The 16,458-nt window shown below is 40.4% G+C and overlaps 1 protein-coding gene across 1 annotated transcript in view; it reads right to left on the bottom strand.

The window, feature by feature from the left end:
• The window catches only part of CPPED1 (calcineurin like phosphoesterase domain containing 1), a 39,934-nt gene extending 31,831 nt beyond the window's left edge, over window positions 1-8,103 (bottom strand). Inside the window, exon 1 of the mRNA XM_033074330.1 lies at window positions 8,007-8,103. Coding sequence (XP_032930221.1) covers window positions 8,007-8,070 — 64 coding nt within the window. The 5' untranslated portion in view covers window positions 8,071-8,103. The remainder of the gene's footprint in view (window positions 1-8,006) is intronic.
• Window positions 8,104-16,458: the final 8,355 nt, after the last annotated feature.

Here is a 16,458-nt window from a genome sequence, read left to right as displayed (position 1 = left end):
TGGCAGGACTACTGATACCTGTCCCTTTTCCAGGAACTTGATAGACAGTACTGATAAATCAATGCTGAGCAAAGCTTACTTGTTTTGTATTATTTAATCTGAAGCCAGTATTTTTACCACAGTAGCCTAAGTAAAATATGTTAGATTTATTTATTTTTACAGAGACTACTTAAAAAAAAAGAGCAAGCATTTGTTTTTAAAGACTGTGTTTCAAGTATGGACAGACTGTGTTACCCTTTCAGAGCTCCAGCAATGGTGTGTGGTGGCCACAGGCAGCTGGAGCACCTGGAGCAGTCCTGGCTGGTTGGCACAGCAGCAGGGCTGGCCCAGGTCCCAGGGAGCTTCAGACAGAACACTTGAACATACACAGGTCAGGCAAACAGAATGCACTGTCAAGGGAGTAGGTGGGAAAGCCAGACTAGGGGTTATTCTAATATGTATTTCAGGGATATTTTATTTTCCTGACTTATATTCATGCCAACACAGAAACTCTCTAGGTTTTAAGTACCTGAATGTTTCTAATACTGTGCACAGATGCTCTGGTTTGAGTGGGTGAGTGATGGTCATGTGAGGCAAAGAGAGAGACTGATAAGATGAATTTCAAAAGAGAAGTTCAGTACACAGACAGAATCAAGAAACGGCAGAAGAAAGGAGAAACAGAAGATGCAGGGGTGGAGGTGGTGAAGAGTGGGGAGAAAAGGAAGGAGATAGGAGGTGAAAAAAGAAAGGAACTGAAAATTATGCAAAGGTATATGCTATATTCTCCTCTAGGAAAGAAGAAGAGAAAATGAAGAAAGTGAAGCAGGGATATCAGAAGAGAGCCAGGAATCAGGGCTACATAAATAACATTTACTTAAAATGTTAGTTTAATTAACTGGTCTTAGTCAAATAATTCAGTCAATAGCTATTTCTGTGGTGGTCAATAACTCATCAATAGTTATAAAAATAACTGCAAGTTCTACATTTGTCTTGTTATTTGACCACTCCAACCAGAAACACTAGAAACATATAACCCTAGTACTTAAAAAAATTCCATTAACTTATTACTTATCATTTGTTACTCACTGCTTTTGTTTCCCATGAAACAAAAGCATATGGGAACAAAATAATGTAAGGACACAGTTTCAACTTACAACTTAACTTTTTCCTTAAAATCAGGAATGTGCTTTAATTACTGCAAAGTGCTATAAATCCAAAACCAGAATATCATGATGAGAGTTGTATAAGTACAACACCACTGGTTCGAACTTGCACCTGGCACCAATCTTAAGCCTGCTCTGAATTCAACTCATCCAGGAGGTAACTCTTGAGTGCCCTCACTGGTCTGTCTTCGGAGTTGTTTTTGCAAGTTTTTCCTCATCTGTGCAAGCCATGACACCAGTCCAGCTGAATTTTCAGGTGTTGCTAATAGTGCAATTTCACTAATTCTGGTGAAACCCTCAGGACTAGGTCTGCATAAGCGCTCTTCCAACCAACCAACATGTTAAGAGGGTGATGAAGAGAAACTGTTGGGAAAAGCATCTTCTACTAGCACAGATGGATCCAGAAGTCTTCTGCCTTACAATGAAATGCTTTATCAATGGACCCTGTTCAGATCATTATTCTACACCCTCCTTTTCTCCCTCACCAGCTGCTGTTGGCACCCACAGAAGAAGTCCTGTGGGTAAGCAAATGAGCCTTGTCTGCCCGGTAAGTCAGGCCCCACAAGCCCCTGTTCGAACTCTCCCTGGTCTTTGCACTGGATCTCGAGAACAGTGCCCCAGGAGATCATTCTGCTCCCATGCTGGGCTCTGCCCGAGCCTGGCAGGGGGAACTAACAAACACCACGGGGTGCAAGGGCTGGGAGGGCCAAGAGCTGCTTCTGCAGCAATCCTCTAGTCCTGATCCAAGTCCCAGCTGCTACCTCCAAAGGTTTCAATTAAACAACAGGTACAATAGTTATCATCCCTTCAAATGCAGCAAATGACTTCTGTGGGAACAACAATAAAGGCATCCTTCTCACTAGGAGATTGAATTTTCACGCCTTTAGATGAGCTATGCTGTTGTATTAGACAAAGTGCATGCTAGGTAGAGCAATAGAAGATTAGGATTAAATTAATAATTTTTTCTGTCTTCTCCCTTCCATCACAAAATTGAATGAAGCTGAGAATGCCTGAAAATTGGATCTTCATCCCTATAGACATTGAAGCTGTTTGCAACTTTCAGAATTTACCATAACAGTAAGAAAACACAAATCCAGAACAAAGTTGACAGACTTCTCCAATAACTGATGTATATACGGTTTCCATTTCTGAAGGACAAACTATGTCTGTGGAGCTGCTCTTACACACCAAGCAACAGAAAACTCCTATTTCAAATCAGTTTTGGTTCCAGACCTCCTTAAAAGCACAGCTGACTGCCACAGAAGTCCAACTTCTGAACACGTTGTTATGCCTCAGTTTCAGTAACTTGCTACTCCTTTTCTGCTCTCATGCATGCCAAGGTACAGATAGAGGATCAATGCAATGTATTTTTAGTAGCATTGGCTGAAAAACAGTGCCAGCTTCTAATTTTATCTAAGGATTAATTCTGTGAAGGAGCGAAGAAGTCAGCAGCAACTCACCAGAGAAAACCTCAGACATGTATTGTAATCACAGGCAAAAAGACACTTCAAGGACTTAGGTGGGATTTCAGTTGAATATCCCAACTTCTAAAGGACAATAGCTAATCTCTGTGCCTTCATTTCTTCCCCTTTCCCCTGGTTTTGTTTCTCTTTTGTCTCCTTGTCTTCAAGGATCACAAACACATCTGTTGAGATTGCTCACAGAAACCACTGGCCTCTGACAGGCACACAGTACTGGTGGGATTTCCAGTATTTCCCTGGTGGGATTTTTTATAAGTACATTGGTTGGGTTCAACAGTATATTGGTGTTCTTCCTCTACACTCTGCAGAATTTAATGGAAACAAATTAGTTATGGAAAGTTACTCCTGTCCATAAGCTCTCTTTAGACACTGCTGTGTCAGAGCAGTTTGGATGTGGACACATCTCCAGTGCCTGCTCAGTCCATCATGGGCAGTAGTAAATACAAAAATGCCCTCATTGTCACGTTGGGTTTGACAGGAGAATCAATACCACTTCTCTGAAAATCAGATTACAGCAGCAATAGGAACATGGTTCCCTGCCCTGAGTTGTCTCAGCCTACAAAGCGTGCCTTTGAGTTTTTTCCAGGTAAAATTGAAAAGGAAACACAACCTTGGTTTTCCAAAGAAGCTCTACGCAGGAAGGAAAATGGAATCTCTTAAGTGAAGTGAGTATGTATACACCACAGACAACACAAACAGCAACAATTTGTTCCCATTACTCTCAGTCCTGAAATAGCTGGAAAACCGATAAAGGAATTGCTCTGCATTCTTAATAATTCCTTGTTATATATTAAAAATATTATCAACAGATACAGCTTAGAAAACTCATCATTTTTGTATGTCCAAATACAAAATATCTCAGTCTAAAGAAATGTGCATGTCTTTCAGCTGTTTCTTTTCCATGTGTACCTGGGAGTCTACCAAAGATATGACTACTGAAGGTTCTGCTGAACGACCAAGGCAACCTGACATGAATTATGCAATTTTAAGTACTGGGGGAAAAAAAAGAACCTTCAAAATAGGTATTAAAATACATTTTCAGAGAGAAAATAAAATCTTTTAAACAGTAATTATTCTAGAAATTATGTACTATAAAAATACTCTCAGTAGAAACACTAAATGATAGAATACGGTTTCTCATATAAATGAGACAGTGCTACTGTTATCAAAATACATACTTTTAAACTTCTTAGATAACTATCAAGGTAAAAAATGTCCCCTCAGACACAGTTTATTTGTACTAAGGGCTACAGAAGCTACATTCTAGTCATGCCTTATGCCCACCCCCAAATTTAACATGTAAACTCATTACAAAAACTTTACAGCCCAGAACTGTAGGTGTGAAGGGGGGTGGCTTGCATAATGACAAGGTGAAGTCACAGAAAGTTTCTCAAAACCCACGTAAAAATTTCCCTAATCCATATGAGAGTTGGAGACAGTACTGGGAATGGAATATGCAAACTGGAATGCAGTTCTGATCAGTGCTCAAAAATATTACTGTTGAAGAGCTCTAGAACAGTAATCATAATGTGCCAAGATCCAACACTCTTCTGAAAGCAAGAAATCAACTGTGGTTGTATTTAATTTCAAAGGAAGGCAAATTATATATAATTATGATGCCTTTAAAAAGTGCAAAAATCCTTGAAGGCAGCATGGAAACTATTCAAAGACACTATCCCAGAGGCTCAGACCATATGCACAGCATTTACTAAGGACTTGAGAAAGACCAAAAAGAATTCAGACTGTCTAAACTACCTAAGTAACAGCCATAGGGAGGCTACTAAAAGCAGGACAGCATCCTTTGAAAAGCTAAAGCATTCAAATAAAAAAAAAAAAACAAAAAAAACCAGGAAAGATTTTATAGACTGGAAGGTTAGATACTAAAATCCAAGAAGCCAAGCTAAAAAAAGGGAAGAACTGGAAACAGCATAAATCTGAGAACTAATAAAGCACTTTGTAGGGAAATTAGGAGCAGATAGCTGGCCAGACACTCACTAAGGTTAACAGATGTTCCAGACACGCAAGATGCACTCAAAAATAAAGGCTGAAAAGAAGAAAAACAGGGTACATTTTTATATTCACATGTGTTGTGAGGGAACTTGTGAAGATCTAATGTGATAATTCCTCCTGACACATAGCACATCATATCTGTATCAAATCAACATGCCAGTAGATGATTCAACAAATAGACATAGGCACTAACAAACCACTGAGGTTAGGTGGCATCCATAGAACTCCTCAAAAGTGAAAACTAGTGAACTTCTGGGGAGTTATCCTTAAAACTGTACTTGGACCAAAGGAACAGGGAGGTGGCCACTATTACATCTACATTTAAAGAGGTTTTCTGAGCAATCTGGTAACAACTGACTGCAAAACTGACATCTGTACAGACAACTGATGGAAACACTAACCAAGACTAATCAACACTAACCAAGACAGGAGCTCTGGTGTTTACTGATTCTTCAGAAAGAGTAATCAACAGCTTTTACAGGGACAAGGGAGATCCATTTGATCCCATCTCCAAGAGGCATCTAACAGCTACTCACCAGACTCTTAAGGAAGCCAAACTGTCTGGAAATATGAAATGAAGTCCTTGAATGCACAGAAAACTAGTAAGAAAAACAGAAATGAACTAGACTCCCAGATCCCACCTGGATCTGTACTGGGACCTATACACTGTTCAACAAACTCAAAACAATCCGTCACAGCAACTGAACAGTGAGGAAGTAGAATTTGCTAAAATCAAGCAATTTGGCAGCATGAGAATCAGGCCTGGTTGTGAAGAGATAAGGAGAGACTTCCTATGCAGTGACAGTTCAAAAAAGATGAACTTCATGCAAAAAAGAGCAGTACAGTTCACATGGGAAAAACACCACCAACTTCATATGAGTTTTACCAAGTACTACAAGAAGGAACCTCAACATTCAAAAATGGCAAAAAAACCAGAGATTGGAAAGGAATAGAGAACAGAGTAAATTAAAAATATGAGAAGGAACTGAATAAACTTTGAGAATATGTAAAAGATTGGTGAGGGAGGCATGACAGAGGAACACAAAATCACATGTGGAACTGAGACTGTGAGGATGCAATACTGGTTATTTGCATGTTCCACATAAAGGTTTTGGAACCATCAACTAAAACTAGCAAAAGACAGGTTCAAACAGACACTTCTCAAACAGCTAAAATGACAGGACTATCACTTGTTTAGTTACTTGAAAAAAGTGTTCCACCACTTTCACAGAAATTCTTTGCACAGCATGCTACTGACATACCTGGGACCAAAAACCCCAAAAAACCCCCAAAATCAAACCAAACCAAAATAACCCCCTGAATTCTGGAGAGAAATGGTACAGACAGCACTTACCCAAACATATGGTCTTGTCTTTTCACTCAAATACTAATAGAAGGAGTAGAGAGCTGAAGCAAAATTTCACATGGGTAGAAAAGAGACAATTTCTTTTAGAAAGTAAAGCCAAACCATACAAAGGTCTCTTGCCAATAAGGTAGGGTATTTATACACTGTTTACTACTGTGCCTCATTGATTATATGGATAACTTCAATCCTTCACCTCAAGCTCCTCACCTCAAGCTCCTCATTCATGTCCCACACCAAGGACAGATTAGAGCAGGTTACAGGTATAACCTTCGTGTTATGCAAAGGCAGACCGAACAAATTACAGGGAAGAAGTTTACAGAAAGGATAGGAAGAAAAAAAGGAAAATTAGCTCTCAATAGTGGCTTTCAAATTTTAAAAGGAAACATTGTGCCAAGCCTTAGCAGGGGCAGTAAAGGCTTCATGTGGATACACGTTTAACAGGAGTGGAACCTTAAGACTGAGGAAAGCGACAAAACAGAGGTAACTGATTTTAGTATTACACTTCATGAAAATTTTTAACAGTTTTAACAGCCAAGAGATCCAAGTTCTCATTTTTCCTAATCATTTAGTTATTAAAACGTTGAACTTTAGCCTCTTAAGAAAGATGCAAGTAAATTATTTACAAAAAATATTGCATCCAAAGACGGTAGCTGGACTATGATAGCCTAGCAATTTTTGAACAAGATCAAAAACAACCAACTGGTAAGAAAAGTCTTAAAGAATTCCAAACAAGGACACCTCAGGAGAAAGAAGCATCCCTGGAAAACAGATTCCCAAACAATTTTCTTCCATGTTTAAAGAAATTTTCAAGGAGTTAGATACAGTTTTTATGCAGAAATTTTTACACTGCTGTTGAACACTGCTTTTGTCAAAATTTCACTATACAGTTGATTTAACTAGATGGTTTGTCTGCCATCTGTCCCCTCAGCAAATGTTAGGCATTCTGTTCCAAACCAACCAGACCATCTGCAATTAATAGGTTGCCAGAATGGCTGTATACATATACTTCACATGCTCTGAGTTGGTGATTTTTCTTTATTTGGCAACAAGCAAAGCCAAATATTTCCAGTGCAACCCAAGAAAAGAATCACAAAATTGTTGGGATGGAACAGCCTTGCTGACCTCACCAAACCAATACAATTTGAAATTCATAAATACAGGGAAATAGGATGTGTGGCCATAGGAAATGATTCCTTATACAGCTGTGTCCCTGAAAAACCCCGGCACACTGTAGAACCTCTATGCTTGGGAGAATTTTACAAACAGGTGCGTGCACTGAGATGTTCAATGCGCTCCTCTGTGTCCAGCCACAAGCAAGAACCAGCAGTCACAGGTGGCTGCCACCTCTGGCTCGGCCTGGTTTCCGTGCCCAGCTGGCAGGTGTGCAAGCACGGATGCCTTGGCTGGCTGCAGCCCAGGGCTCGCAGCGCTGCTTCTGCACGGCGGGGAAGGGCCAGGGGAGCACCTGCGCTGCAGACCCCAACCCTGAGCCAGACTGAGCACCCCAGGGAAAGCAGAATCTTGCCAAGCTGCGAACCACCCTACGGCTGTCTTTCGTTTGAGCCAGCAGTGACCCAGAGGTAACCTGTCAGGTCACCCCTACAGTACAAACACAGGACAGCACCGTGCTGGCACCAACAGTTTCACAGGCTGTGGAGATCCGGTTCAGCAGCGCGGACAAGCATTTTAAAACTAATCCAGCGCTGGACATTGCTGGTATCTTCACGGGAACCGGAGCGTGGGGATGAACTCGGACAGCTCCGGGCGCGCCCCGGCACAGCGGGGGCAGCGGGGCGGCCACAGCCGTCCGGTGTCCCCCGTGTCCCCGCTCCCCGCCACGGGCTCGCCGGCAGACGGCTCAGGGCCCGGCGCTCCACGCCTCCCTCTCCCCGGCGGCAGCTCCTCCCGCGCCGCCGGGGAAGCCCGGGGCCTCCCTCCGCACGCCCCTCCCGCCCGGCGGCAAAGGGCCCGCAGGCGATGGCGCGGCTCGGCCGGCGCTCCCCGTACCTGGGCGGAAGGCGGTCAGAGTCCTGCCGCGGGCTCTCAGGAACGCGTCCGCCGCCGCCGCCATCGCCCCGGCCCGCACGGGCGCTGCCACCGCCGGGCCCGGCCGCCGTGGGGGCGGCACCGCCTCCGCCGGGGGCGGCGCCTGGCGCGGGCTGCGACCCCGGGAGGCCCCGCGGGCCCGCGCGCCGCGGCCGCGCTGAGGCTCCGGGGCTGCAGTGAGGGCGGCACTGGGGAGAGCCTGGATAGCCCTGGCAGCGGCGGGTGCTGCGGGGAGCGCTGCTCGGGCGGCTCTGGGGAGAGCCTGGATAGCCCTGGCAGCGGCGGGTACTGCGGGGAGCGCTGCTCGGGCGGCTCTGGGGAGCGCCTGGATAGCCCTGGCAGCGGCGGGTGCTGTGGGGCGGCTGCCGGCATCGCCATGTGCGGGGGGCGGCTTCGGGCGGAACGTGCCTCGGAGGTGCGCTGGCTTTTAAATGACTTATAATAAACTAATGGATTACATCATTTTCAGCTTGTTCCTAACTGCGAACTGAAGTAACCCCGTTCCTTTGTTCCTTCATGGTTTGTTCTTCTCGTCAGGTTTCCTCAGTGTTTAAAAGTGCTCCCGAACTTAGGTATCACCAGCAATTACTTTCTGAAAAAGTTATGCAATAGAGTAAAGGCCCAGTGTGTCGCTGCTGTCGGTGCCCCAGCTCGGCCTGCGCTGCGCTGCCCGGCCCGTGGCTGTGGCACTGCGGCGGGCACGGAGCAGCCCCCACGCAGCTCCTGTCTGTCAGAACCCAGCTACACACTGAGGTAATGACTGAAATATATGGGTGACCCTTACAAGGCAATGCTTTCTTCATCTCTTCTGACCTAGATCCCTTTTTGACCCAGCCATAAAGGAACAAGAATGCGGTTGCAGTTTCCCAGATGAACAGCTGGGACCCCATTATTCTGTGTGGTGCATCATGCAGAGTTCTGAGTGCCTCTATTCATCGTGTGAAATTTGCAGCAATGTGCTGCTAAGGTTAATGTTGTCAACTAAAATGCGTTCCTATGGCTAGATGGCTTTTCCATCTGTAAAATGTGGGTATTATTATCCACAAGTAAAAACAGCTTCTTCAGTCCTACTTGTAAACTGCTTGATGATCATTAGATGGAAAGCGCTAGGGGAAGTCTTTTTTATTAAGTAGTTTTTGTCAATTCCTCTCTTTATGAGGCAGCATGTGGTATATTAAGCAAATAAAAACTAATGTGCATTTTTAAGTCTCAGGTGCAGCCTATCTAAATGTCCCAACACCATCACAGAGAGAGACAATCACAGTCTCATAGTAGAACTGCTTATGCTAATATAAGAGCGGATGGCTCAGTCATGCAAAGAAATTTTTTACCTTTTCTGTTTCTTTTCCATTTTCTTCTCATCTGCTTAATAGGGCTGAGCAGCTATAAACCAGAATATATGACTGCTGCATGACTTCAGCTAAACTCAAGATTAATTTTGCAAGTGAAATAACATCAAGATCAGGCCAAAAACTGTAGGTTGTTTTGGCAAGGCAGCATAGTGTGGTTCTGGAGCACAAGGATTATATTGTGATCAGCACCTGAATTACCTTTGTCTTACTTAACCTGGATGTGTTGCTAAAGGCAACCGTGTTTCTTGTCAAGTTATGCATGTCTGAAAGATTGAATCACACCTGGCAGAGATGGGGATTGTAAGATCCTCTAGATTTATCTAAGTCTGTAATTTCCCAGCTCTTTTCTTCTAGACATGTACAAGGTGCTCTTCTCTACAAAGCTCTGTTGTCAGTACTGTGTTTGAGGTCTTTGCAGGACGGGTGTGGATGAGCCTCAGGATGCTCAGCTCTTTCTAGGTGATGATGATTGTGAGTGTGCAGCCTGCCTATGGTGCCTCCTCCTCACATGGAATCCTTTCATCTTAGATCACCTTGAGCATTACTTACAGTAGTGAGGAGGCCACGAGAAATTTTAATTTTGTAATTTAAATGCTTTTTCTTGTGATTTTACAGCCTGAGTGCAGAAGTGTTTTCAACTGCAGAAATGAAGGAACATTTGCTTATAAACATGAGAACTGAGAATCAGGACTGTGTGTGCAGGAGAGGGATTTCAGCTCTCTCCTGCCTCCTTTACTCTGCCAAATTTGAAGTATGCATTTTTGAAGCCAAGCAAGCTCCTGGACCAAATGTTATACAGCTAAACTCATTTTACTATGACTAAGTCATTTAAAGTTACTACTGATCTATGTCAGTTTAATTATAGATTTTCATGGACTCATTCCAGATGGGGCCTAGATAAAGCATCAGAATTTTGTCATAGGACTTGATTTGTTCTACAAAGTGTCATGAATGTAATGGCACTGAATAAATAATTTACAGTGGCACGTGTCTCCTCTTATTTATAGAGTATAAATTGAGAGTTTTACTAATTTTATAAAGTTAGTGTGAACATACAGAAGGAAAGGTACCGTTCTGGGAGGGTATGCAGTACATTGAAAAGAAGAGATTAAAAGTGGGAAATGTAGTCATTGAAAATAAAATTCTTCCCTAAGGTTTAGCTTGGTAAGGACTGTGAATAGAATAGTGCAGATCTGTGGAGTCCAGATCTTGTAAGACTTACTTGAGTGTGCTTTAGATCATGCTGCCAACACTTACAATTCTTGGAAGTTCTGAAAAATACAGTAACAGACATGCTACCTTATTTTTTACTGCAGTTTAAAGTAAGACTGTATGCATCTTGAGAGACCTAGATAAATAATATAAAACAAGTAAATAAAACAAAGTAAATTATTCTAAAATTTACTATCTCTATTGAGAAATTAAAATAAAGAGCAAAATAGTCAAGGCAGTGGTCGAAGAAGGGGAATCTTTTTTTGATTCTCAGCAAATGACAAGATGACAAAGAGCAAAACTGGAAGAGTACAAAATGTGAAAAGGACATAACAAGGTTGGTCTAGACATTGGAATTAAAATTACAAAGCACAGACAGATATGCAGATTTGAAACGAAACTATTTTAATCTTATATATAGAATAAAATGACTATGTGCCATCTGGAATTCAGGGAATCCAATGAAAGTTGGAGGTGTAAACAACACACACAGCAATATCAACATCTGTTTTCAGTGCCTGCTGATATGTATGAATCCTTGAGGGATAAGTTAGAGGAAATAATGGAAATGGATAAAACCTGATGATAGTAAAAGGATCACACATAATTACATTTGTTTTGAAAGAATATGGATTGACTCATGCTAAAAATAAATAGTGCATACTCTGTATTGTCTGTTTTTTAAAGAATCTCTTCTTCATGTAAGTCCTTGAACAGGACAGCATTCATAGCAGATGCAACATTTTGGAAGGTTTGGCATAGGATACAGTTCCTCTCCTTCCCTGAGAAAAGCTAATGGATAAAAATCAGTAAATTCTGAAAACTTATAATAGTATCTCTTATGAGTAAACTCCTATGTCCTGCTCCATTGCTGAGACTCCAGGATGGCTATGCCATTACAAGTAAATGTAGCAATCTGTACCTAAAACATTACAGAATATGATAAAACATAAGGTCTGATGTTCAATACAAACAAAAATGAATTACTACACTAAAAATTACTTACTGCACTGAAGAGTGCTAGCAACGTTAAAAAAAAAGGCTCTGTTAATATTTGGCCTTGATACCGAACCAAATGGCCTTCCATTTTCAAAGGGCCCACAAAATAATATCAAAAATATTAAAAATGTTTTGCACAAACCAGCTTAGAAGGGATTGGTTGACCAGGACCAATATTTTGTTGCTAGGAAGGGAACAATGATGACATTGATTATTTCCACAGCTAAAAATCCACAATGTAATTGATTTTTATCTGACTCATTTAGTGTGGGCAGGCTCCATTTGTTCAAGAAACCTGTAATATATTCCTTGAATCACTGTAACTATGAGAGATATAAAAGTTGACGTAACGAGTTAAACACACTATTTAACTCAATTTGTTTTGCCCACTGAATTCCAATTTCTGACACAGATACAGGTTCTTTCTGGAGCTACTGCTCATTTTTCAAGATGTCTTGTTGATTTTCTCTGCTCCCAAATAGTCAAGAGTTCTACTTTATCAGAATGCCTCTGATTTCAGAATTCCCTGTCCTGAGATTTCATTTCAGGTACACTGAGAATTTGTACCTTTCATTGAGTGATTGAGACCTGGGCTACCAGCAAATTTGGAAATCCTGACTAGTAAAGACACGATGAATGAGAAAGCCAGACTAGGAGGAATTATTTGATCTGGTTTATATCTTTTACACATTCAGGTCTACTCCTGAAAAGTCATGGATATTTGGGTCATGAGTTTGTATTGAAACTGCTGGACACATAAAAATGGCATAGGAGTCCAGCAGAGCTGGAGCTGAGTGAAAAAAAAATCAAGGTTTTAATTGAAGTACCAATTTCCAAAGTTATGCAGAGTATTTGTGACTGACTGCCACCTCATCCTGAACTGTCTAGGAACTTTCTTTTGTTCTCTAGATTTTTTGCTGTCAGAATTGGGCAGCATTTGCCCACTATCTAAAATTTATGATTCCTGCTGCTCATCAAGACCTGTCCAGTCACAAGTGGGAGGGAATTAGGAATATAAATAGATTTGAAGAAATTATTTATTATATATAACCACATACATATCTCTGTGTTTTTAGACTACTACAGGTTTCAGGTATATACTATTTGACTTGGTGTAAGAAGAAAATCTAGGTTTAAAACGTTTTCTATCACAACTTGGTCTCAAATTTGGACTTGTTGGACTTCTCTTATTTTAAACAAATAGATTTTCCATTAATGTACAAGCAAAACCAGGAAACTGGAAGAAAAATTAGTATTTAGTTTATGTATCTGTTTGCATGACTCTTGAGAGTCCTTTCTCTTTCTTTGCTGATAAATGACATTTTATTAGAAAAAAAATAAAACCCCTGGTGATCATTAACCACTGTTGCTATTTCTGCCAAAAAATATCAAAGAAGCAGCAATCTTTCAAGTATTACAATTCAATAAACAATCAGAGCACTCTGATATTTTTCTATTAAGCATACAACAACGGCATTGGTTAATCCAAAATGTGTTGCAAATGTACTGGATGAATTTCTTTGTTTCCTTGCTCAAAGCATAATTTTTTTTCAGATTAAAAACACTCATTTGTAAATTACAGGTGATATACAAGCAATTGGGGTGTTTTGAAAAAACGGATGCCTCATTTTTTTTCCTTCTATAAAGAAATTTTCAGAAAAAGGGAATTTTTTTTGTTCATCTAAATTTACCCAAATATATTTCTCAGAAGCACATGTACATCACCATCTGACAGGATATAACAAACTGGATATAAAGAAACAGTGACATCAGATGAGTCTGAGAAGAAAAAAAGAGTGACTACAAAAAAACTGTGAAAGAGAACCTATTGTCATAACACTTTGCAAAGATGCAGCTTCTGCTACAGAGTGAAGTTTGACACCACAGAAATGTCCTCTAGGTGGACAAAGTTCCAGTTAGGTTTTCTCAAGTGGAAAAGGTAGATGTACATCAATCAGGCAGATCACTCCTTTTGCTGATTTGCCTTCCTGAGTCCCATTCTGCCACTACTCTCCCCTCAAAAAACAGCCTAAGAAATTGCATCAGTGGTTCAGAGAATCTTTGCTGCTTTGAAGAATGATTTATCATCCCCTAAATTTTTCATAGAACTCTTCTACACATTAGTATTCACTCATATTGTGTGCCAGGTTTTGCATGTGAAGTAGATCTTAAAAACGACTTTACCATCTGTGATGTCACTAATATAGCAGTCACTGAACTTCCTAAAATAGGATGACTATGAAGGATGCATCTATTTTGCCACAGATTTCTATAAAACAAAATGTTTTTCAGTAATTAAAGCTGGAGGTGAACAAAGGAGGTACTCTGGGAAAAGCACAGATTAATTTAACCATAAATGACCCATTTAAGTTTGTTTTTTATTCAAGTAATGACTGAAGAAAATGAGTTCAGAGACTGATGAAGGATGCTGAATAGGTAATTATCGCTATTACAAACCTCTTATTTTAATTTGTAGGAAATGTGATTTGAAAATTAAATAGCACTTGATTTTTTTTTAGGTTTCAGTGTGGACTCTCTTTCAGCTGTGTTTAGCGCTTTTGTTTCTCAGAATTTCAAGGACCTTTCTTTTCCCTTTAATGATTGTATTAGATAACCAGAAGGATCCATTTTTCAACAGTATTATCTCAGCAATAAATTACATTTTCCACTTCCCTCAGATTCCTGGTCTAAAGATCTGTAGGTGTTTTACAGGCCTTGGGTGAAGAGAGATAACGGAAAATTTGGTCACAGGTAGAGGCACACAGAGGCTGATTTATGAGTGAAGACATAACATGCACCACAAAGCTTCTGCTTTTAAAATTAATAATAGATGAGGACAAGACTGCATGCCCTACAAGGCAGATGTAATCCACCTGTTTTGTACTACCCTACACTTCAACTACCAGCCTCCTTCCCTGTGTTTGGAATGACTTTTTTCAGATTCCTTCCAGTTGTACTTATTCATAACAACTAAGTCAATGACAGCAAACACTGTCTGTATTCCCAGAGTGTTCTTTCAAATTTTTAATGCTCCAGTACTTTTCAAATCTCTGTTACAAGTGTAACAGATTCCAATGTCTAAGCATAAAAATCCAGACTAATTGACACTAGAAAAGTGGCTTTCCCACTCTTCGAATTTCTTCTGGTTTTGAAACAAGGGAGAAGTAAATTTTTATTCACAGAAATATTGTTTGGTCTTACTGATCCATTCCTATATTTGCTGAAGGATGATCACAATAAAGATATGTGCCCTGGACATCAGGCAAAATATAGAAATTTACTCAAGTGCCTCTTCTGCAGATGACTTGGAACCCATAAAGATCATTTTGATGTTTGCCAGTTGGTTGCAGGAATACACAGTAAGGAATTGCAGAAGGCTATGTAAACAGTAGGATACAAATGAGAAGATGCTACAGCCAACCCTTCCAAATGTACTCTGTGGCAAATAAACTGTGTCCTTGCAAAATGAACAGTGCCACTCACCTCTGCTTTGGAGACTCTGGCTTTAAAATCAGATAGAACTAAGACCTTCCTGCTATGAAGCAAGTCAGTCTCATTCAAAAAGCGTGGTGGCCATTGCAAACTCTCCCAGAGTGGCCTGAGAGTGAGCAAATGGCACAATGCCAATCCACTGAGTAGGGACAGGGGAGGCTGTTTGCCTGTTGGGATGTCCTCACCACAGAGATGTAACAAACCCTCTCAGCCACGACATCCTGACACCTCCCACCTGACAACACAGAGTCTGGCCACAAACCTGTGGTCATGAACTTAAACTGTGGACACTTTATAGACACTTTTTTGTTACTGGAATGAGTGGTAAACCAGAAACAGCTCAAAAATAGTGAAGTGTGATTAGCATTTTTGTTGAATGCAATTGGATGGATTCATCAACCATCATAATTTAAAAAAAATTAACTGTGCTGAATTTTTCATTAAAATAAATATGGAGTAATTACTGCAGTGTGAAACATGTTTGAATTAGAACAAGACAACTTTGTCATTGGGTAGGTAAATTCATAGTGTCAGGAAATGTTCTCCTCCCCAGGTTCTAGGAATCATGTGCCTAACAGTCTCCTGCAGCACACAGTACAAGCTACTATTAATAATATATCTAGAACTGAACATAAGGTATGGAGGGAGTATTTAAAATGGTTAATTATTCAAATGAAGGAATTAATTGACTGTGCCTTTTTTTGCAGTTTCACAATATTTCTAAACGTCTTAAGAATTCAGCATGCAAAGAAGAATATAATAATGTATCTGAATCTGCACTTCAGTTTATTCTCCAAGGCAAGCACTATGGAAAAACATTTTAAAATCAGATATTTGGAACAGAGCAACTGACTTTGGGGAAAAAGTGTGTATATATATATATATATATATAATGTATATACACAAAAATATGTACACAATATATAAAAACTGTGATGAATTGGATTCAATCTGTGAAGGTCTTACTCTGCCTATTTGACATACAAATTGTGATGCAATACTGTATCAACAAGCTGCATTTCACTACAACATTTATGACAGTTCCTTTTAAACTCATCAGTTCTCAAGCAATTCTAATCTAATCTATTCTTACCTATGGTAATTTCTGCAAGACGTATTAAACAATTCTGAACTGGTGAGAATTTGCCAGTGCTGAACTTCTAGCAAAAGCGCCTTCGTTATTGTACTTCCAAGCTTATCTGGAGGAGATCATTGCATTCCTTGCTGGAACAGGCAGGTGGGAAAGAAAATATTCCATTTGCTTCTCTAAAAACCTCCAAGACTAATTTGTCTCCAGAGAAGGTCAAACTTAACTGAAAACCAGTTGATTTAGATATTTATTTTCAGGTTAACTATAG

This window comes from Catharus ustulatus, chromosome 16 (genome assembly GCF_009819885.2).
Source record: "Catharus ustulatus isolate bCatUst1 chromosome 16, bCatUst1.pri.v2, whole genome shotgun sequence".
Classification (NCBI taxonomy): Eukaryota; Metazoa; Chordata; class Aves; order Passeriformes; family Turdidae; genus Catharus; species Catharus ustulatus.
The sequence above is the reverse complement of the archived record's forward strand: the minus strand, read 5'-3'. Positions and strand labels throughout refer to the sequence as shown.